We start from the raw sequence: 24,958 nt of genomic DNA, 5'->3' as shown, positions 1-24,958 counted from the left end.
ATTCTTTCCAAGAATGCATAAACTCACTCTCTCATGAAAAAACATCAGACAAACCCAAACTGAGGAACATGCTCCAAAATACCTGATCAGTAATCTCTCAAAGTGTCAAGGTCATGGAACAAGGAATGGCTGAAGAATTAGCACAAGTTGGGAGAGGCTACAGAGACGTGAAAACTAAATGTATTGTAGACATTAAATGTGATCTTGAACCAGAAAAAGCACACTAGTAGAAAATCTAGTAATAGTCAAATAAGGTCAGTAGTTTAGTTAATAATATTGTACTAGGCCAGGCGCAGTGGCTCACGCCTATAATCCCAGAACTTTGGGAGGCCAGGGTGGGTGGATCACAAGGTCAGGAGTTCGAGACTAGCCTGGCCAATATGGTGAAACCCCGCCTCTACTAAAAATACACACACAAAAAAAAATTATCCAGGAGTGGTGGCACATGCCTGTAATCCCAGCTACTCAGGAGGCTGAGGCAGGAGAATCGAAGTGGAGGTTGCAGTGAGCCAAGATCACAGCACTGCACTATAGCCTAGGCAACAGAGTGAGACTCCGTCTCAAAAAAAAAAAGAAAAAAGAAAATTACCAATAGCACTATGCCAATTATTGTGTACTGTATTTATAAGATGTTAACATTAGCAAAGTTTGAAAAAGGGTATTTAGAGCTCTACACTATTTTGCAATTTTTCTGTAGTTCCTTTACATTTTTAGATATCCTTGCATTCTAAACACACTGCTATCACTCATTATACATTTTAAAATATTAATCCTCTGTGCAGTAAATCAATTACTAAGAAAAAAATAAGTCCCAAAATTCAAGCATAGAATTTGTGAGAGTGCTATTGGACTTGCCACACTCCTAAAATATAGACTATATTTTAGTCTATACAGACTATATAGACTATAGTCTACTATACAGAATGACTGACTATATAGATATATAGTCTAGAGGTTAGTAGTCTATATAGTCAGTCTATACGTCAGTTTTGGCATAAGTAAAACATAATAAATATCCTCGTAAAAAAAAAAGAGTCAAAATGCCAACATGTTGGTAACAACATAGCATTACATTAGAGCTACTTAAATATCTTCAAAGACATCTACACAGCCACTAGTCATGGCTTTATTAAAGGTATCATATAATGCATTTCCCCTGCTATATCTATGAATCAAAGTGTACATTTATCAATACAGCTCTTCCTTACACACCCTAGCTGGAAATCATTTAAATCCTTTCAACAATACACATTCTCTTTAAATGCAGAATTGTGTGTGTGAGGGAACGAGGCAACAAAATAGTGTCAGGTGTCCCTACTGAAAGAATAGTCTGTTAAGGAATAAAAGGGATAAAACTTCGGGTCAGCTTTAAAGGAAAGATGAAATTTGGATAGTTCCTGAAGGGTTAGGAGCTACGAAAAAAAAAAAATTGAATGGTCAACAAGAAATAGAGGAAAACATCCAAGGGAGATCTATAATAGCAAAAAACTTAGAGGTAGAAATACATAAGGCATGTCTGAGAATATAGGCTAACTAGCTGGATTACGAAGCTATACATACTCCAGGAGTTATGGAAACTCATTCATGATGAAGAGGAGGGGTTAAATGCTAGAACTTTCAACATTAAGCTAAAGAGGAAAGCCCAAATCCAGTAACAGAGGCCTTTAAAGAACAATTCCATTATTCAGTTTCCTGTAACTAAAGCAGATGTATGTACACAAAGATTAATCTCAGAAAACCTTGGAATCTGAAGAATTATATTTACCACATAGATAAATTTTAAACTTGGCTTTTTAAGATATAGAGCAAGTATGTGTTTGAGAGAAACTGAGTACATGCACAAGAGATAAAGAAGTATTTAGATGAGCATAATATAAAAATATAAAATATTAAAAAATAACTAAAGCATCAAATTAAATCAAATCCAAAAACATCTTATTAAAAGATAAAAAAATGAGTACCTGGCAGGTATAAGTAGGAAACAGAAATTTTGTACATGAACACTTTAATTAATATTTTACTTAAAGATAGAGAAGTATAACTAGAAATTTTAAGAAATTATATTACCATTAAATAGCAAATTTTTAAAAAACTGACAGTATGAACAGGAATTTTAACTGTCATATTATTTTTTCTTTTCCAAGTACACACTGATTTATGTCAGCTGATTTTTGAAACTAGCAGGAAGAATTGCCAAGGCATCAAACCACTGACTTTGCTACAATGATATTTTGTTTAAACTTCCAGTAATATAAATTAAATCAAGCTAAATTGTAGGTTAGTAAACTTTAAAAAATATCAGTACACAGTGCATCTGATTGATATGAACAATCCTAAAAATGGAGCAATTTACATTTTTTTTTTTTTTTGAGACAGTCTCACTCTGTCACCCAGGCTGTCGTGCAATAGTGCGATCTCAGCTCACTACAACTTCTGCTTTCCAGGTTCAAGTGATCCTCCTATCTCAGCCTCCTGAGTAGCTGGGACCACAGGCATGCGCCACCAAGCGGGGCTAATTTTTGTATTTTTTGGTAGAGACGAGGTTTTGCCTTGTTGACCAGGCTGGTCTCAAACTAAGTGACCCACTCGCATTGGCTTCCCAAAGTGCTGGGCCTATAGGCGTGAGCCACTGCACCAAGTCTAAATTTTTATTTTCTTTTAAATATCCAAGTCGTAAGTAGCATATGCTACTTCTTTCAGAATTAGCATGAAGCCTCTAAATTGGTTTTCCCGCTGTGAGCTGAATCCCTATTTCATTTAGTTTATTTTCTAAAACATATATTTATACTGTCAATTTACATAAGTAGTACTAGATATCAAAAAACAGTACATATTAGCCACATTTCCAAATTGCATTCAACCATGGACACCAGCGTGTTCTGCTAGATGATTAACACAACACATTTTTACTGGGTCCTAAAGCCTCTGAACTGTTGTCTACCATAGATTTTATAAAACAGATGTTTCTTTCATGCAATAAAGTAATTCTAGAACTAGATTATAGAAAAAGTGATACAACAGGTAGAGCAAGATCCAATGTAAAAATAAGCAGAAGGTAAAATTGCCATCAAGAAAAATTGTGAACCTCAAAAGGTTTCAATTTGATCAGGTAAACCAATGTGAGTTTAGTGAACTGAAAATTTCATGTTTCTAAAAACTGAGATTTTCCTCGGAAAGGTAAAAAAAAAAAAATTCTTTCATAACTATTTAATTATAGTTTAGCAGTGTTTTATCACCCCAAGTTTTCTCCTGAGAATCAGAACTGATAAAAACTTTCAAATAGGTTAGGCTATATAATGAGCTTTCCTTATATAGAATGGCACAACCAAATATAAACAGGAAAGAAAAAAAGATTTGTATGACATGCTTAGAAAAAAATGCAAAGAAAAGATTCATGAAAAGTATTTCTCAAAAAAAGCCACAATAGGTAGAAATCATGTAATTTTACTAGTTAGATATCAAAACTAGCCCTTTCTTATTCCTTGGGTGTCTGGGTTGTCCCGCTCTTTCCTCAAACCTTATGTTTGCCAGACAAGAAAAAGTAATATCAGTAAGAGTCAGAAGTCTTAACAGCAAAGACGTTCAAATATCCAAACAATAGAGAAAGAACAGACCTAAAAGTAAGCTTGCTAATAACTCAGTCAAGTATTCATTAGGCAATTACTATATGTCACAGACAAAATTAATAAGAAACACAATTCCCTTCCTCTAGAACTGAGAATTTATTTGAAAACAAAGCAGAAATGTATTTAGAGTAAAGCACTACTATGTGATTACAGCCAAAGCTCAATATGATATTATTTATAAGTGGTAGGAAGAAAAAAGCCAGTACAGAGAAGAAAAGCATACTAGGTAGGGAAAATGTGATAAGTAATCTTAAAATGTGGTTTACCGCTATGACAATTCCTCATGAACTGACAGGCCTGGGTTCAAAACTTTACCCCTTAACAGCTATGTGAGCTTGGACAGTTTACTTAACTTCATTAGCCCTCAGTTTCTCATCTATATAATAAAACTAACATTTACCTATTTACTTTTGGGGACTGCTGTGAGGATTAAGTGAAATAATGTAAGTGTATCACTGGATATGATGCCTAACACAAAATAAACCCGCAATTAAAGAAGAGACAATAGAAGATGGAATGGTTGTCAGGTTAAAAAACAGAGAAATTGAAAAATTTTGTAAATAATGGGCTGTAGCAAAGAAGCAGAAATTGATATGATGAGCTATTCTTTCACAGTAACTTATCTTTTGTTGTAGCAAGCATCTGTGCAAATATATAAACCAGTGTCTGATGGCCACTGATGAAGGGCAGTGCTCAATGCTTGGCTGCTTTCGGATGAGGACAGAGACTCATTATTATCAATGGTTAGTCTATTCATTCATAAAACTGCAGGTGTTCATAACACTGTATAAACTAGAAAAGCAGTGCACATTTGAGGACCTCTACAGCCACATCCTGAGCAGAGTAGTGGAACTGCTACATGAAATTTTAGGGCAAACATTAAGATATGTTCCTTCAAAAGTGAAAATTGGAGGAAATTTCTCAAAGTACCTCAATGGATCTTAAAATGAGGCAGATTATGTGCAGTACAATTTTCCTTAGTTTTGACTCGTCAGTGTATATGACTGTACTATAAGCTTCTATTAGTACAAAATTATCTTCGAGGACTAAAAATTCCATGACAATATAGAAACACATATGCGGATTTGTTTCACTCTTGTAGGTTGAAACATGTAGTTAAAGACAAATATAAGCACTCTGAATAGAGTCTTTCTTCAGCAAAACAGCAATGTCAGCACAGGCAGCAAACTACAGCAGAAATTGAGTGCAAAGTTCAAAAATCATTTCCTAAGAGTATCAAGTACTTAAAACATAGTATGGCTAGGTTAATGTTTACTTTCACTTTATTTCACTTAACATTGGGTTATCAAGTATATGTCAGATATCTTTCCCTGGATCTGCTAGAGATTATTGGAAATTTTAATTTATTGAAGGAGTTTCATATCTAGAGACCGTGTGTAAAATAAGTGGCAGAGCATCTTCTCCTGCCATCATCTACACTATAAAGTTGTCAAAATAATTTTTAATAGTATGTATACAAATGTTTCAAACTTATGAAGATCTATTAAAAATCTGTACTACTATTTATAATTGACTGCTATTCATTGAATTTTAACAAAAAATTAGGACAAAATAGATCCTTCAGAAATACTTCATATATCATGGAAGCTTGAGTATAATCTAGGGTACAAACCCTTCGTTTTATATGAGGAATTCAGAAGTTAGAGAGAAGTAACTTAGCCAAGGCCATACTCAATAAATTACTAAGAGGTCTGAAAAGCCAGGGCTCTTCATTCAATTAATGCAGTGTGTTTACCACTATAGCTAACATTTTGATTAGTCAAAATTACACAAGCCATATAGATTTTTATTCTCCCCTGACCCAAATTCTTCTATAGTGAAAACAGAAAGTGAGACGTGGGTCAATTCTGGGGCCCAGATTAGAATTTATAATGTTCATGTAGCACACTTCCACGGAAAAAGACAGCCCTTTGGTAAAAGATTCTAACTCACTGTCACTAGTTCTTCCTTATGTACTTACCTTTCTGGGTATAAATGGAAAATACTCATCTCAAGGAAGGAATCTCAGCTGTAATGACATTCATCTTCTCTTAACTCTAAGCGCAGGACAATGTGAAAAATGGTAACAGTCAGAGGGAGATAACCTTGGGACAGACCTACAGGGTTCCTGTCAAGTAAAACAGTAGGCTGAGACATTTCCTAAAAGTATTAGTACATGTAACTTTGTTTTCAGAATTTTGATATATATAATCTAACCTGCAGTTACCCCAAAATAAGTGGAGCCAAGTGTAGAGTACTTAAAACATAGAGTTTGGAATACCTCTTTTGCAGACAGCAGCCCACATAACAAAAATAATGTGCCAGGTCTGGGAAAGTGACTAATAATCAGAACTCCTAGGACTGGGCTCTATTTTCCTATAGAATAGCTGTTATCAGTGTGTTTAGATCTACAAAATAGCTAAAATATTTGCAATCACCGTTTTTTTAGGAAGTTACTTTGAGCATCCCTAATCCAAAAATCCAAAATCCAAAGTGCTCCAAAATCCTAAATCTTTTGAGTGCCAACATGATGTTCAAAAGGAAATGCTCAATGGAACATTTTGGATGATGTTTGAAAGGAAATGCTCAATGGAACATTTTGGATGATGTTTGAAAGGAAATTCTCGATGGAACATTTTGGATGATGTTTGAAAGGAAATGCTCGATTGAACATTTTGGATTTTAGATTTTTGGATTAGCGATACTAATATTCAACAGTATAATGTAAATATACCAAAATCTGAAAAAATCCAAAATCTGGACATTCTTTTGGTCCCAAGCATTTCGGATAAGTAATACTTGACCTGTGTAATACACACAGATCAGAGACCATGTGTCTTATTGATTTTTTAGCACAATTCTCAAAGTTAGAGACTACATCTTGTTATATTTTTTAAGCCCCCACTCTTTATCTAGCAAAAATCTGGATGCACTGTAAGCACTCAGTGCTCACTGAATGTGTTTTTTTATTAGATTTTTTTTAAGTTCATCACAATTCCAGATTGTAGTGCCTAACTCAGATTCCTTTACATTTCCCTAGCAAAAATGTGCACAAAAACACTGGAGAAGAGGTCCAAGTGATATGTGCAGGAAATATAAAATACAGACATATCCGAGGTTACAACTCAATTAATGCAAACTGTTCTGTAAACCCTAGAAAATGCAGATCAGTGATAGTCATAATTTAGAAACACAAACTATAACACACAGGCAAAATATAGAGGACATCACATAAAGTTCCATGATGCTACTGAAAAGTTTAAACTAGTGATGGATTATTCAAAATATTTGTTTCATTTTTAAAAACAACAAAGTGAATGCTGCATGAAAACAGGATAAATGATAAAATGTAAACAGCAAGATAGTTACAAAGCATAATAAATCTTTACTGTGAATAAAAGTGAATTATTTGTGAAGAAAAGCCAGCTAGGAGATAGACATATCTCAAAAGAAAGCCAAAATTTAAGGTTCTGAAAGATAGCCTGATGTTTTTGCTTGGGCCTGATACAGTGTATGATTGCATTTCTGCACAAATATAACACCAGTGTTTTAACCCCAAGTGTTGTTAGAATATTCTCCAAAATAAAATAACTCAGAAATAGTGGAAGAGTACCTTACCATTCAATTATTCAACATTATCTGGGAAAATTCTCCTTTTACAATATTCTGCATAGGCTGTACTGATAAAAATATTCACTACCAGTAAGTGTTTTAACCTTCAAAATTAGTGGACACGAACCAATAGGAAGCAGATAAGGAAAGAACATACATCCATCCCCAAGACTGGTAATTCCTCCATTAAAGACTTGTACTCCCAGCCCACCATCACCCTTTCCTCTATTCCATATCCCTCTTACAAGTACCATGCAAGAGGGGCTTGGAGGAATTTTTAACTACCCCAATAACTTCCATCAGCTCCTCTAATAGACACTCCCAAAATATACAACTAAATAAAGCAAAGCACTTATTATTGCAAAAGAAGACTCAAGACAAGAAACTTGGGAGCATCATTTCGATTAAGCCACTGCTCTTTCTCCCTTCCTCTACATGGCAATCATGGAGCTGTCACCTATATCATGCTTTGTTGGAGTATAGCAACAATGGTTAAAAGCATGAATTTAGAGTCAAGCTATACAAATATTTGTAAATTTTGACAAGTACCAAAACACAAAAAAGATAAGGAAGCATTGGTTTAATGAAATGGAAATATCAAAAATATACATAGTTGGTAGAATTTTAAATTAGTAAAACCAATCTGGAAGTCCATTTTGTTAAAAGTATTCAAAACTCCAAAAATATGCATGTAATTTGCCTCAGAAATTCAATTATGAATTGAATTTATTCAATTTCTTCTGAAAAAAATAGGTTAAATATGTAACTTGTATATGCAGCAATGTTCTCTACAGTAATTTTCATAATAGCAAAATGCTGCAAAAATCTTAAATACCCAACAGCATAGGACTAGTTGGTTAATTATGTTACAGTGACACTATGAAATACTATGCAAACATTAAAAAGAATGATGAACAGCCACAATTAAGTGAAAAATGCAGATTACAGAACAGAAGGTATAAAACAATCTCAGTTGTCTATTTTTTAAATTTAATCACATAATTATAGAAGATAATCTGGAATAATATACCTTAAAAATGTGAAACAATTATTATCTGAGTGATGGGATTAAAGGTAATTAATATTTTCTTTGTAAATTTTTCATCTCATTTCATTACATTAAGCATCATTACTTTTAATCTGAAAAGAAAAGCTTTTCATATTTTGAGTTTAAAAAAGTATTAAGTCTACATAAAGCACACAGACACCAAGAGTTAATTATGTAAGTCCACATAACATACGTGTGCATATACCTACATATCTAAACTCACTTCTATAAGTACACATCTTAAGTTTTGACTTTTGAAAATTAGCACTTCTTCAAAATTATAAACTTTTTTTTTTTTTTTAGCATTTCTAAGGCATTAAGAGACATCTGTGTCATCCTGACACAACCAATACTGCTCCAATGCCATTATACAATCCATTTTTGGTTTGCTTTGTAATAGGTGAATGTTTAGTGCTATGCTGTGCCTCGCCTTTTGATTACTGCCAAAAAAGAAAAAACTAAGCCACCTCTATAATATACTGCCTGAAGTTTCTAAGGAAAACCATAGCAGAATGCAACTACTTTAACAGCTTTAGAAAAGATTAATTATCAGTGAAGGCCCCAGAAGTGAGGGGGAAACATCAAATATGTTATTCAGACAGACAACTCTGACTCTTCTCTCCTTCCGAGCATCTCCACCAAAAAACTACATGGGAAGATGAACCATAACACACAGTAAAATAAGAGAAAAACTTTAAAAGTCATTTAAATTATCTAAGTATTCATAATAACTTAATACTGAGCTAAATATAAACTTCATATTAAAGATATGGCATTTAGACTTTATTAACTCAGCTTAGAGTTATAGATGAGCTATGGTATGCTGAACCCATCTATAAAAAATAATTAAAGACATTCAAGAATTCATAAAATTTGATTACTCATCAGAGAAAGAAAAAAGTACTTACCACTAAGTCCCAATTATTTTGTTCAAGCAATGTAATAGCTTCGTCAATGTTTTCAATGCCAGTACATGCCTGGAAAGAAAGTAAATAAGCATTTTACATATAATTTTAGAAATAGGGAGGTAAATCAGACTTAAAAATGTAAATAGCATAATATGTAATTTAAATTCAAATAGGTATATGAATAAAGCCAAAACACTAAAAGTTTAACACTTCTAAGCATTTTACATATATGGTGTGAACATTGTTAATTACAAAGTAAATTTACATTGCTCTGAAAAAAAGACAATAAAGCAGGAAAAGAAAGTATATTTAAATTTTGAGCTTTGATACCCAGGATGATCTCTAATTACCAAGAACAACTTTTAGTCAAAGATTCTCATGGGCAACCACATGTAAAACAAATGAATTTCAACCCATACCATGCACTTTATATAAAAACTAACTCAAAATATATAACAGACCTAGACCTAAACTAAAATCGAAAACTATAAAACTAGATCTGTGCTGTCTGATAGCCACTACCAGCCGCTCTCTGGTAGCTGCTAGACACATGTGGCTAGTGAGTCCTTGAAATGTGGCTCAACTGAGTTAAGATGTGCTATAAGTACGAAATACACACCAGGTAAGACTTAGCACCAAAATTAAAAATGTAAGCTATCTCATTAATAATTTTTCCTCTGAATACATGTTGAAATGGAAATTTTTGACATACTAGCTTAAATAAAACATGTTAAAATTAATTTCACACATTTCTTTTTACCCCTTTAACATAAATACTAAGAAAAAATTAACTATATATATGAAATTATATTTCTGGTGTTGTTCTTGAAAAAAATATATGAGGACATACTTGTGACCAGACTAAGCAAATATTAACTAGCAGGATGCCATTTTTAAGCTAGGCACATTAATAAAGTCAGCCATTCTCTGGTGACCCAGCTCATGGCAGTGTAGGCATTTTATTCTCAGGCCACCAAACCAAATCCAACAGCACATCAAAAAGTAAATTAACCACAATTAAGTATACTTCATTCTTGGGATACAAGGTTGGTTGGACATATGATTCACCACATAAACAGAATTAAAAGCAAAAACCACACAATCATCTCAATAGATGCAGAAAAAGTTTTCAATAAAACCCAACATCCCTTCACAATGAAAACCCTCAAGAAAGTAGGCATCAAAGGAACATATCACAAAATAATAAGAGCCTAACTCACACCTAATATACTGAATGGCCAAAAACTGGAAGCATTCCTCTTGAGAACTGAAACAAGGCAAGGATGTCCACTCTCACCACTTACATTCAACATAGTACTGGAAGTGTTGGCCAGAGCAATCAACCAAGAGAAAGAAATAAAAGGCATCTAAATAGGAAAAGAAGAAGTCAAACTATCTCACTTCATAAATAATATGATTCTGTATCTAGAAAACCCTAAAGACTGCAAAAAGGATCCTGGAACCGATAAACAACTTCAGTAAAGTTTCAAGACACAAAAATCAATGTACAAAAATCAGTAGCATTTCTACACACCAGTAACACTCCAGCTGAAAGCCAAATCAAGAATATAATCCCATTTACAATAGCCACAAAGAAAATGAAATACCTAGGAATATGGTTAACCAAGGAGATGAAAGATCTCTACAAGGAGAACTACAAAACACTGCTGAAAGAAATCAGAGACCACACAAATAAAAAACATTCCATGCTCACAGGTTGGAAGAATCAATATCATTAAAATGGCCACACTGCCCAATGCAATCCAGAGATTCAATGCTATTCCTATCAAACTACCAATGTTATTTGTCACAAACTAGAAAAAACTAAAATTCATATGGAATCAAAAAAGAGCCCAAATAGCCAAAGTAATCCTAAGCAAAAAGAACAAAGCTGGAGGCATCACATTATCCAACTTCAAACTATACTGTAAGGATACAATAATCAAAACAGCATGGAATCGATACAAAAACAGACATAAACACTCATGGAACAGAATAGAGAACACAGAAATAAAGCTGCTTGCACACCTACAGCCATTTGATCTTCAACAAAGCCTACAAAAATAAGCAATGGGGAAAGGACTGCCTATTGAATAAACAAACAGTGCTGGGATAGCTGGCTACCCATGTACAGAAGAATGACACTAGACCCCTACTTTTCACCATATACAAAAATTAACTCAGGATGGATTAAAGATTTAAATGTAAGACCTCAAACTATAAGAATCTAGAAGAAAACCTAAGAAATGCCATTCTGGACATCAATCTTGGCAAAGAATTTACTACTAAGTTATCAAAATCAACTGCAACCAAAACCAAAATTGACAAGTTAGACCTAATTATACTAAAGAGCTTCTGCACAGCAAAAGAAACTATCAACAGGGTAAACATACAACCTACAGAATAGGATAAAATATTCACAAACTACACATGTGACAAGATCTAATATCCAGAATCTATAAGCAACTTAAATCAACAAGCAAAAGACAAGTAACCCCATCAAAAAATGGGCAAAGGACATGAACAGACACTTCTCAAAAGAAGACGTACACATGGCCAACAAACATGAAAAAATGTTCCACATCACCAATCACAGAGAAATGCAAATCAAAACTACAATGACATACCATCTCACACCAGTCAAAGTGACTATAATTAAAATATATTTTTTAAAAAACAGATGCTAGTGAGGCCACAGATATAAAGGGAATATTTATACACTGTTGGTGGGAATACAACTTAGTTCAGCTACTACAAAAGCAGTTTGTAGATTTCTCAACTTAAAACAGCATTTAACTCAGCAATCCCTATGTATATATTAAAAAAAAATTCATTGTACCAAAAAGACAAATTCACTCACACATTAATCGCAGCACTATTCACAATAGCAAAGACATGGAATCAACCCATGTGCCCATCAACAGTGGAATGGATAAAGAAAATGTGGCATGTATACACTGTGGAATACTATGCAGCCATCAAGAGAACTATGTCATGTCCTTTGCAGCAACATGGGTTAAGCTGGAAGCCATAATCCTAAGCGAATTAATGCAGAAAGAAAAAACAACACACCACATTTTCTCACTTATAAGTGAGAGCTAAACATCAGGTACTCATGGACAGAAAGAAGGCAACAATAAAACTGCACTACTAGAATGGGGAGAGAGGCAAGGGTTGACTATTCGGTACTATGTTGAGTACCTGAGTGACAAGATCATTTCATACCTCAAGCATCACACAATATATCTAGGTAATAAACTTCTATCTGTACTCCCTGAATCTAAAACAACAGTTGAAAAACAAAACACTAGTAGACCACATATTAAAAACAAGAGACTGCTATGGATTGAATATCTGTATCCTCCTATGGTGACATCCTAAAATCCACTATGATGGTATTTGGAGATGAGGTCTTTGAGAGGTAACTAGGACTAGATGAAGTTATGAAGGTAGAATCTTCATGATAGGATTAGTGCCCTTACATGGATGAATCTGGAGGCCATTATCCTTAGTGAAATGACCCCAAAACAGAAAGTCAAAAACCATATGTTCTTACTTGTGAGAGTTAAACAATGGATACACATAAACATACAGAGTAGAATGACAGACACTGGAGACTCCAAAATGTGGCAGGGTAGGAGGTAGTAAGGGACAAAAATGCTACTTATTGGGTACAGTGTACACTATTCAGGTGATAGGTACACTAAAAGCCCAAACTTTACCACTATACAATATATCCATGTAACATAACTGCACTTGTACTCCTAAGTCCATAAAAATAAAAAGTTATTTAAAAAAAAGATTACTGCCCTTGTAAGAAGAGATACCAAAGAATTTGTTTCAAGCTTGAAAGACTAGAAAGGAAAACCAAATAATTAAAAAAAAAAATTCTGTCTCCCTCACCACCCCATCAGGTGAGAACACAGCAAGACAGCAGCCATCTGCAAGTGAGAAAGAGAGCCCTCACCAGAAACTGACTACTCTGGTACCCTGATGACACACAATCAGCTTTCAGAACTACAAGGAGATAAATGTCATTTGTTGAAGCCAACCAGACTATTGTATTTTGTTATGATGGACAAATAGACTAAGACAGGAACCACTTGTGACAAAGAAAACAAAGTTACAAAAATAGTTTAGAAGTCATTAAACAAACAACTGCAACCCACAGAAAGCAACGAAAAAAAAAAACACATGAGAATGAGGACCAATCTAACTTCCAGAGATATCATACTGTATGTTTTAAATATCGATTTAAATACATGTAAAGTATGCAGAGAACCAACAAAGTATGTGGCCCATTCAAGAGAGAAATTAACAGAAGCTGTACAGAGGAAAAACAGACATCCAACTGAGTAGACAAAGTCTATCAATCATCATCTTAAACATACTTATAGAGCTAAAATACCATGAACAAAAAGCTAAAAGAAATCAGAGGAATAAAGTGTCAAAAATAGAGAACGCTGGATAGAGAGCAGAATGATGGTAACGAACAACTGGCAAGGGCAGTGGGCAGAGGAGAATAAAGATGGGATAGTTAATGGGTACAAAAACACAGTCAGATAGAGGAATAAGATCTAGTATTTGTTAGCACAATAGAGTAACTGCACCTCACATCTCAATACTAACATCGAACGCAAATGGCCTAAATGCTCCACTTAAAAGATATAGAATGGCAGAATGGATAAGAATTCACCAACCAAATATCTGCTGTCTTCAAGAGACTCACCTAACACATAAAGACTCACACAAACTTAAGGTAAAGGGGAAAGATATTCCAGGCAAATGGACACCAAAAGCAAGCAAGAGTAGCTATTCTTATATGAGAGAAAAACAAACTTTAAAGCAACAACAGTTAAAAAAGACAAAAAGGGACATTATATAATGATAAAGGGACTAGTACAACAGGAAAATATTACAATGCTAAATATACATACACTAAACACTGGAGCTCCCATTTATAAAAGCTCTAGGAAATGAGATGATGGCAACACAGTAATAGCAGGAGACTTCAATATTCCACTGACAGCACTAGACAGAAAGTCAACAAAGAAACAATGGACTTAAACTATACCCTAGAACAAATGGACTTAACAGACATTTACAGAACATTCTACCCAACAACTGCAGAATATACATTCTATTCATCAGTACATGGAACATTCTCCAAGATAGGCCATATGGTAGGCCACAAAATGAGTTCCAATCAATTTAAGAAAATCAAAATTATATCAAGTATTCTGTCAGACCACAGTAGAATAAAATTGGAAATCGACTCCAAAAGAAACCCTCAAAACCATGCAAATACATGGAAATTAAATAATCCGCTTCTGAATGATCTTTGGGTCAACAATGAAATCAAAATGGAAACTAAAAAATTCTTTGAACTTAACAATAATAATGGCACAACCTATCAAAACCTCTGGGATACAGCAAAAGTGGTACTAAGAGGAAAGTTCATACCATTAAATGCCTAGATCAAAAAGTCTCAAAGAGCACAAATAGACAATCTAAGGTCATACCTCAAGAAACTAGAGAAACAAGAAGAAAACAAACCCAAACCCAGCAGAAAAAAAGAAACAACCAAGATCAGAGCAGAACTAAATGAAATTGAAACAAACAAAACTACAAAAGATAAATGAAACAAAAAGCTGCTTCTTTGAAAAGATGAACAAAATTCAGTATTTTATTGAGGATTCTTGAATCAATGTTCATCAAGGATATTGGTCTAAAATGCTCTTTTTTTGGTTGTGTCTCTGCCCGGCTTTGCTATCAGGATGATGCTGGCCTCATAAAATGAGTTAGGGAGGATTCCCTCTTTTTCTATTGATTGGAATAGTTTCAGAAGGAATGGTACCAGTTCCTCCCTGTACCTCTGGTAGAATTCGGCTGTGAATCCATCTGGTCCTGGACTCTTTTTGGTTGGTAAGCTACTGATTATTGCCACAATTTCAGAGCCTGTTATTGGTCTATTCAGAGAGTCAACTTCTTCCTGGTTTAGTCTTGGGAGGGTGTATGTGTTGAGGAATTTATCCATTTCTTCTAGGTTTTCTAGTTTATTTGCGTAGAGGTGTTTGTAGTATTCTCTGATGGTAGTTTGTATTTCTGTGGGACCAGTGGTGATATCCCCTTTATCATTTTTTATTGTGTCTATTTGATTCTTCTCTCTTTTCTTCTTTATTAGTCTTGCTAGCGGTCTATCAATTTTGTTGATCCTTTCAAAAAACCAGCTCCTGGATTCATTAATTTTTTGAAGGGTTTTTTGTGTCTCTATTTCCTTCAGTTCTGCTCTGATTTTAGTTATTTCTTGCCTTCTGCTAGCTTTTGAATGTGTTTGCTCTTGCTTTTCTAGTTCTTTTAATTGTGATGTTAGGGTGTCAATTTTGGATCTTTCCTGCTTTCTCTTGTGGGCATTTAGTGCTATAAATTTCCCTCTACACACTGCTTTGAATGTGTCCCAGAGATTCTGGTATGTTGTGTCTTTGTTCTCGTTGGTTTCAGAGAACATCAAACTATACTACAAGGCTACAGTAACCAAAACAGCATGGTACTGGTACCAAAACAGAGATATAGATCAATGGAACAGAACAGAGCCCTCAGAAATAACACCACATATCTACAACTATCTGATCTTTGACAAACCTGACAAAAACAAGCAATGGGGAAAGGATTCCCTATTTAATAAATGGTGCTGGGAAAACTGGCTAGCCATATGTAGAAAGCTGAAACTGGATCCCTTCCTTACACCTTATACAAAAATCAATTCAAGATGGATTAAAGACTTAAACGTTAGATCTAAAACCATAAAAACCCTAGAAGAAAACCTAGGCATTACCATTCAGGATGTAGGCATGGGCAAGGACTTCATGTCTAAAACACCAAAAGCAATGGCAACAAAAGCCAAAATTGACAAATGGGATCTAATTAAACTAAAGAGCTTCTGCACAGCAAAAGAAACTACCATCAGAGTGAACAAGCAACCTACAAAATGGGAGAAAATTTTCACAACCTACTCATCTGACAAAGGGCTAATATCCAGAATCTACAATGAACTCAAACAAATTTACAAGAAAAAAAACAACCCCATCAAAAAGTGGGCGAAGGACATGAACAGACACTTCTCAAAAGAAGACATTTATGCAGCCAAAAAACACATGAAAAAATCCTCACCATCACTGGCCATCAGAGAAATGCAAATCAAAACCACAATGAGTTACCATCTCACACCAGTTAGAATGGCGATCATTAAAAAGTCAGGAAACGACAGGTGCTGGAGAGGATGTGGAGAAATAGGAACACTTTTACACTGTTGGTGGGACTGTAAACTAGTTCAACCACTGTGGAAGACAGTGTGGCAATTCCTCAGGGATCTAGAACTAGAAATACCATTTGACCCAGCCATCCCATTACTGGGTATATACCCAAAGGACTATAAATCATGCTGCTATAAAGACACATGCACACGTATGTTTACTGCGGCACTATTCACAATAGCAAAGACTTGGAACCAACCCAAATGTCCAACAATGATAGACTGGATTAAGAAAATGTGGCACATATACACCGTGGAATACTATGCAGCCATAAAAAATGATGAGTTCATGTCCTTTGTAGAGACATGGATGAAATTGGAAATCATCATTCTCAGTAAACTATTGCAAGAACAAAAAACCAAACACTGCATATTCTCACTCATAGGTGGGAATTGAACAATGAGAACACATGGACACAGGAAGGGGAACATCACACTCTGGGGACGGTTGTGGGGTGGGGGGAGGGGGGAGGGATAGCTTTAGGAGATATACCTAATGCTAAATGACGAGTTAATGGGTGCAGCACACCAGCATGGCACATGTATACATATGTAACTAACCTGCACATTGTGCACATGTACCCTAAAACTTAGAGTATAATAATAATAAAAGAAAAAAAAAAGAAAAGATGAACAAAATTCACAGACCATTACCGAGATTAACCAAAAGAAAAGATCCAGCTAAGCTCAATTACAAATGAAAGGGGAGATACTACAACTGATACTAACCAACTCCAACTGCATATCAAAATGAGAATCCACCATGATCAAGTGAGTTTGATACCAGGGATGCCAGGATGGTTTAATATACACAAGTCAATAAATGTGATACACCACATAAACAAAATTAAAAACAAACATCACATGATAATCTCAATAGATGCAGGAAAAGCAGTTGACAAAATCCAGCATTTCTCTGTGATTAAAACCCTCAGCAAAATCAGCATAGAAAGGACATACCTTAAGGTAATGACAAACCCACAGCCGACATTATACTGAAGTTCCAGGAAAAGCTGAAAGCATTCCCCCTGAGAACTGGAACAAGATAAGGATGCCCACTTTCACCACTTCTATTCAACATAGTACTGGAAGTCCTAGCCAGAGCAGTCAGACAAGAGAAAGAAAGCACATCCAAACCAGTAAAGAGGAAGTCAAACTGTTGATGTTTGCTGATGATATAATTGTATACCTAGGAAACACTAAAGACTCATCCAAAAGGCTCCTAGATATGATAAATGAATTCAGTGTTAGTTTCAGGATACCAAATCAAATACACAAATCAGTAGCACTGCTATACACCAACAGTGATCAAGCTGAGAATCAAACCGAGAACTCAACCCCCTTTAAAATAGCTGCAAAACAAAACAAAAAAAACCTTAGGAATATACTTAACCAAGGAGATGAAAGACCTCCAGAAGAGAAACTACAAAACAATGCTGAAAGAAATCATAGATGACACAAATGGACACATCCCATGATCATGGATGGGTAGAATCAATACTAGAAAGATGACCATACTGCCAAAAGCAATCTGCAACTTCAATGCAATTGCCATCAAAATACCATCATCATTCTTCACAGAACTAGAGAAAACAATCCTAAAATTCATATGAAACCGAAAAAGTGACCATATAGCCAAAATAAGACTAAACAAAAAGAACAAATCTGGAGGCATAACATTACCCAACTTCAAACTATACTACAAGGCTATGTTCACCAAAACATCACGGTACTGGTATAAAAATAGGCATATAGACCAATGCAACAGAATACAGAACAGAAATAAAGCCAAATACTTACAGCCAACCAATCTTCAACAAAGCAAACAAAAACATAAAGTGCGGAAAGAACACCCTATTCAACAAATGATCCTGGGATAACTGGTTAGCCACATGCAGAAGAATGAAACTGGATCCTCATCTCTCACCTTATAAAAACTCAACACAACATGGATCAAAGACTTAAATCTAAAACCTGAAACCGTACAACTCAAGAAGATAACACTGGAAAAACTATTCTCGACATTGGCTTAGGCAAAGACTTCATGACCAAGAACACAAAAGCAAATGGAACAAAATCCAAGATAAATAGATGAAACTTAACTAAACTCAAAAGCTTCTGCACAGGAAAAGAAACAATCAGCAGCATAAACTGACAACCCACAGAGTGGGAGAAAATCTTGGCAAATTATGCATCCAACAAAGAACTAATATCTGGAATCTATAAGGAACTCAAATCAGCAAGAAAAAAACAAACAATCCTATTAAAAACTGGGCTAGGGACATGAATAGACAATTCTCAAAAGAAGACATACAAATGGCAAAAAAAAATGAAAAAATGCTTGACATCACTAATGATCAGGCAAATGCATATCAAAACCACAATGCGATACCACTTTACTCTTGCAAGAATGGCCTTAATCAAAATCTAAAAAAAATTATAGCTGTTGCTGTGAATGTGGTGAAAATAGAACACTTTTACACTGCTGGTGGGAATGTAAACTAGTACACCACTATGAAAAACAGCATGGAGATTCCTTAAAGAACTAAAAGTAGATCCATCATTTTATCCAGCAATCCCATTCCTGGGTACCTACCCAGAGGAAAAGAAGTCACTATATGAAAAAGACTCTTGCACACACGTTTATAGCAGCACAATTTGCAATTACAAAAATATGGAACCAGCCTAACTTCCCATCAATCAATGAGTGAATAAAGAAAGTGTGGTATATATATCCCATGGAATACTACTCAGCCATAAAAAGAAACAAAATAGTGGCACTCACAGCAACCTAGAAGGAGTTGAAGACCATCATTCTAAGTGAAGTAACTCAGGAATGGAAAACCGAACATTGCATGTTCTCATTTATAAGTGGGAGCTAAGCTATGAGGATGCAAAGGCATAAGAATGACACATGGGACTTTGGGGACTTGAGGGGAAGGGTGGGAGTCAGGTGAGGGATAAAAGACTACACATTGGGTACAGTGCACAGTGCTTGGGTGATGGGAGCACCAAAATCTCAGAAATCACCACTAAAGTACTTATCATTGTAATCAAACACCACCTGTTCCCCAAAAACTATTGAAATTTTTTTTAAAAGATAAAATAAAAAATGTAAAAAAGAAAGTACTAGTATTTGCTTTCATTATTTTCTCTATTTTTTATTTCACTCATTTCTGGATTCATCTTTATTATTTCCTTCTTTCCACTTATTTGGCTTAAGTTGCTCTTCCAGCTTCTTACGGAGGAAGTATAGAGCAATGATTTTAATCCCTTCTTCCCTTCTAATGTAAGCATTTATAGCTGTAAATTTACCTCCAGGCACTGCTGTAGCTACATCTCACAAATTTTTATATGTATGTTCATTATCATTCAGTTCAAAGTTTTTTCTAAAGTTTTCCTCATGATCTGTTTTTTGGCCCATGTGTTGTATTTGGAAGAATGTTACTTAATTCCTAAACACATGCAGTTTTCCAAACATCTTTTTGCTGTTGATTTGTAATTTAATTCCATTGTGGATGGAGAACTTTATCTATATGATTTCCATCCTTGGAAATTTATGAAGACTTAATAGCCCAATAATCTGTATTGCTAAATGTTTCATATGCATATAAATGTGTATTCTATCTGTTATTATGTGGAATTGCCATTTAACTCTATAAATGTCAATTAAGTCTAGTTATTGATAGTACTGTTCAAATTATCTGTATCTTTACTGATTCTACTTGTTCTATTAATTACTGAGCGAGAACTCTGAAAATCTCCATTTGTACTTGTGGATTTGTCTATATCTGCCTTCAGTTTTGCCAATTTTTGCTTGACAATGAGTGTACACAAATTTGAAGTGTTACCTTCTTGAAAAATTGATTCTCCCGTGATTATGTTTCTTTTATCTTTGGTAATATGCCTTGTACTCAAGTCTACTTAGTCTGGTATTAATATTGTCATCTAGCTTTTCAATAATAGTTTCATAGTATATAATTTTCCATATTTTTTAACTGTGGCTTTACTTATATAGTACATTTCTTTTAGACAGACTACAGTCAGGTCTTGCTTTTTATCCACTACGACAACACCTGCCTCTATATCAAAGTATTTAAAGTACTTATATTTCATGTAATTATTATGGTTGGGCTTGAGTCTGCCACACTTCTACTTATTTTCTAATCATCCCATTCTCTGGTGGCTTTTAGTGCTTATTTTTTATTTTGTTATTATGAGTTAAGTATATGACATGGTGTTTGTTGTTGCATGTTTTAGTAAATCTAAGACATTCTCAACTTTTATTCATTTGAATATTATCTTTCCTACATAATCAATTCTGCTCTTTCAGAGCTCCTACTTGCCATGGAGGTGCATCTCATTCTAGCCTCCATGTCATCTTTTAAATTTTCTATACAAATTTGTATAGTGATGATTTACTTTATCTTCTATACCATTTTTTTAAACCTACAGTTTTCCAATTTACCTACCTATTATAGAGTTTTTTCTTTGAGGATGTACTTTTAGATTCTTTATAAAATCCAATCTATTCTATTTTTTCACTATTTCTGGCTTATAAGTTCTATTCTCTACAGTTTTACATATTTTAAACATATCTACCTTAAAGTCTCTTTGTTACCAGTTCTCAAGTTGTTAGTTCTATGATTTTGGCATCTGCTGAATGTGACTGTGGCTTCTCCTGTGGTATATAACGTCTAACAACTGAGTTCATCTTCAGAAAGATTTATTTTCATACCATGCATTATGATGGTATCCTTATAAAGTGTTTCCTGTACATGCATTGGCTGAACTTTACGGACTTCATTAGCTCTAGACCAGTTTTAATTTGCATGAATTCAATCTTAATCATTTGACAGAATTTTGTATAAGCAAACACATTTTATTACACTCTACAGCACTGTGAAGATATTGCATTTTTAAAAAATTGAAGGGGCCGGGCACATTGGTTCACGCCTATAATCCTAGCACTTTGGGAGGCCAAGGCGGACTGACTGACTGAGCTCAGGAGTTCAAGACCAGCCTGGGCAACACAGTGAAACCCCGTCTCTACTAAAATACAAAAAATTAGCTGAGCATGGCAGCATGTGCCTTTAGTCCCAGCTACTCGGAAGGCTGAGGCAGGAAAATCACTTGAACGCGCGAGGCACAAGTTGCAGAGAGCCGAGATTGCGCCACTGCTCTCCCGCCTGGGCGACAGGGCAAGACTCCATCTCAAAAATAAAAAAGAAAGAAAAAATTAGAGGTTTAAGGCATCCCCGCATCGAGCAAGTCCATCAGAACCATTTTTCCAATAGTACACGCTAATTGCATGTTTCTGTGTCACATTTTGGTAATTCTTGCAATGTTTCAAACTTTTTCACTATTATTATATATATTATGGTAATCTATGATCTTTGATGTTACTATTGTAATTGTTTTGAGGTGCCACAAACCATGCCCACAAGACAATGAACTTCATCAATAAATGTTGTATGTGTCCTGACTGCTCCACTGACCTGCCAGTTCCCCATCTCTCTCCTCCTTGGGAGTCCCTATTCTCTCAGACACAATATTGAAACGAGGCCAATTAATAATCCAACAATAGCCTCTAAGTGTTCAAGTCATGTTTCTCATTTTAAATCAAAAGCTTAAAATGATTAAGCTTAATGAGAAAGAAATGTTGAAAGTTGAGATAAGCTTAAAGCGAGGTTTTTTTGCACCAAATAGCCACATTGTGAATGCAAAGGAAAAGTTCTTGAGGGAAATTACGTGTTACTCTAGTGAATATACAAATAATAAGAAAGCAGAACAGCCTTACTACTAATATAGAGAAAGTTTTAGTGGTCTGAATAGAAGATTAAACCAGTCGAAACTTTTGCTTAAGCCAAAACCTAATGCAGAGCAAGGACCAAACTTGCTTACATTCTACGACACATGTGAGGACACGCAGAAGAAAAGTTTGAAGCTTGCGGAGGTTGGCTCAAGAAGTTCAAGGAAGGAAGTCATCTCCACAACATGAAAATGCAAGGTGAAGCAGCAAGTGCTGATGTAGAAGCTGTAGTAAGTTTTATTCAGGACCTAGCTAATTGATGAAGATGCTTACACTAAACAGCAGCAGTAACATTCTATGTGGATAAAACAGCCTTCTATTGGAAGAAAACATCATCACAGCAAAAGAGAAGTCAATGCCTGGCTTCAAAGCTTCAAAGGGCAGGCTGACTTTCTCATTAAGGGCTAATGCAGATGGTGACTTTCAACTGAAGCCAATGCTTATTGACCATTCTGAAAATCCTAGGTCTCTTCAGAATTATGCTAAATCTATTCTGCCTGTGCTCTCTAAATGGAACAACAAAGCCTGAATGACAGCACATCTCTTTACCATATGGGTTACTCAATATTTTAACCCAGCTTCTGGGACCTACTGCTTAGAAAAACAGATTCCTTTCAAACTATTACTATTCATTGACAATGCACTTGGTTACTCAAGAGCTCAGATAGAGATGTACAAAGAGATCAAAGTTGTTTTTCTGGCTGCTAACACAACATCCATTCTGTAGCTCATGGGTCAAGGATTATTTTTGAATTTCAAGTCTTGTTATTTAGAAAAACGAGGCGGGCGGATCACGAGGTCAGGAGATCGAGACCATCCTGGCTAACACGGTGAAACCCCGTCTCTACCAAAAATACAAAAAATTAGCCGGGCATAGTGGCGGGCGCCTGTAGTCCCAGCCACTCGGGAGGCTGAGGCAGGAGAATGGCGTGAACCCGGGAGGCAGAGGTTGCAGTGAGCCGAGATTGCACCACTGCACTCCAGCCTGGGCAACAGAGCCAGACTCCAACTCAAAAAAAAAAAAGAAAGAAAGAAAATACATTTCATAAAGCTATAATAGCTGCTGTAGATAGTGATTCCTCTTATGGATCTGGGCAAAGTACACTGAAAACTTTCTGGAAAGGATTCACCATTCTAGATGCCATTCATAATTCATGGGAAGAGGTCAAAATATCAACATCAACAAGAGTTTGGGAGAAGTTGATTCTAACCCTTATGGATAATTTTGAGGGATTCAAGACTTCAGCAGAGGAACTGCAGATATGGTGAAGACAGCAAGATAACTAGAATTAGAAGTGGAGTGTGAAGATATGCATGAATTGCTGCAATCTTATGATAAAACCTGAATAGATACGAAGTTGCTTCTTATGGATGAGCAAAAAAAGTGGTTTCTTGAGATGAAAATCTACTCCTGATGTAGATGCTGTGAACACTGTTGAAATGTAAACAAAGGATTTAGACTATGACATAACCTTAACTGATAAAGCAGCAGTAGGGTTTGAGAGGATTGACTCCAATTTTGAAAGAAGCTCTAGTTTGTGTAAAATGCTATCAAACAGGCCGGGCGCGGTGGCTCATGCCTATAATCCCAGCACTTTGGGAGGCCGAGGCAGGCAGAACACCTGAGGTCAGGAGTTCGAGACCAGGCTGCCCAACATGGTGAAACCCTATCTCTACTAAAAATACAAAAAAAAGTAGCTGGGTGTGGTGGTGGGTGCCTGTAATCCCAGCTACTCAGGAGGCTGAGGCAGGAGAATTGCTTGAACCTGGGAGGCGGAGTTGCAGTGAGCCGAGATTGCGCCACTGCACTCCAGCCTGGGCGACGACAGCGAAACTCCGTCTGGAAAAAAAAAAAAAATTGCTATCAAACAGCACTGCATGCTACACAGAAACCTCTCATGAAAGAAGGCCAACCAATGCAGCAAATGTAATTGTTGTCTTATTTTAAGAAATTGCTAGAGCCACCCCAACTTTCAGCAACCACTATCCTGATCAGTCAGCAGCTATCAATGTTGAGGCAAGACCCTTCACCAGCAAAAAGATTAATACTTGCTGAAGGCTCAGGTGATAATTAGCATTTTTTTAACAATAAAGTGTTTTAAAATTAAGGTACATGCTTTTCTTTTTAAGACATAATGCTACTGCACACTTAATGGGCTACATAATAGTGTAAATATAACTTATATGCACTGGGAAACCAAAAAATTAGTGACTCACTTTATTCAGATATCTACTTTACTGCATTGGTCGGGAACTGAGCCTAAAATAGTTCTCACTTTTTGAGGCTAACGATGCCTTTTTCCCCTATGGCCCTGGGTAAATGGTCACCTTTTTTACTGCTTCCCTCAATCTTCACGAAAATTTTACTAGACATTACTTGAAATGTACACGCCAGGCTTTTATAGCTCCTTCCTTGTATGACAAGACACCAGCAGGACTTACTTCCCCATCTGGGCAAGACAAACTTCAGAAAATGGCCAGAACCTGCAGATGGCGCCAAAAGCAACCTCTAGTGACACTCATTGTTCATTAGCATAAGATACTCCGACCAACACCATGATACTTTACAAATGCCACAACTCAGAAGTTACCACTCCTTTTCTAGGGATTTCTGAAAAACCTGTGCCTTAATTTGCATGT

General features: G+C 35.5%; 1 protein-coding gene across 3 annotated transcripts in view; it reads right to left on the bottom strand.

The window, feature by feature from the left end:
• FAF1 (Fas associated factor 1) overlaps positions 1 to 24,958 on the bottom strand; it is a 523,666-nt gene that overhangs the window by 413,081 nt on the left and 85,627 nt on the right. For all 3 annotated transcript variants that reach the window (XM_034964946.3, XM_034964954.3, XM_055093088.2), the window contains exon 2: positions 9,195 to 9,263. In XM_034964946.3, coding sequence (XP_034820837.1) covers positions 9,195 to 9,263 — 69 coding nt within the window. The remainder of the gene's footprint in view (positions 1 to 9,194; positions 9,264 to 24,958) is intronic.

Source organism: Pan paniscus, chromosome 1 (genome assembly GCF_029289425.2).
Source record: "Pan paniscus chromosome 1, NHGRI_mPanPan1-v2.0_pri, whole genome shotgun sequence".
In the NCBI taxonomy this organism is placed as follows: domain Eukaryota; kingdom Metazoa; phylum Chordata; class Mammalia; order Primates; family Hominidae; genus Pan; species Pan paniscus.
Note: the sequence above shows the minus strand (reverse complement) of the source record. Positions and strands in the feature narration are given on the sequence as shown.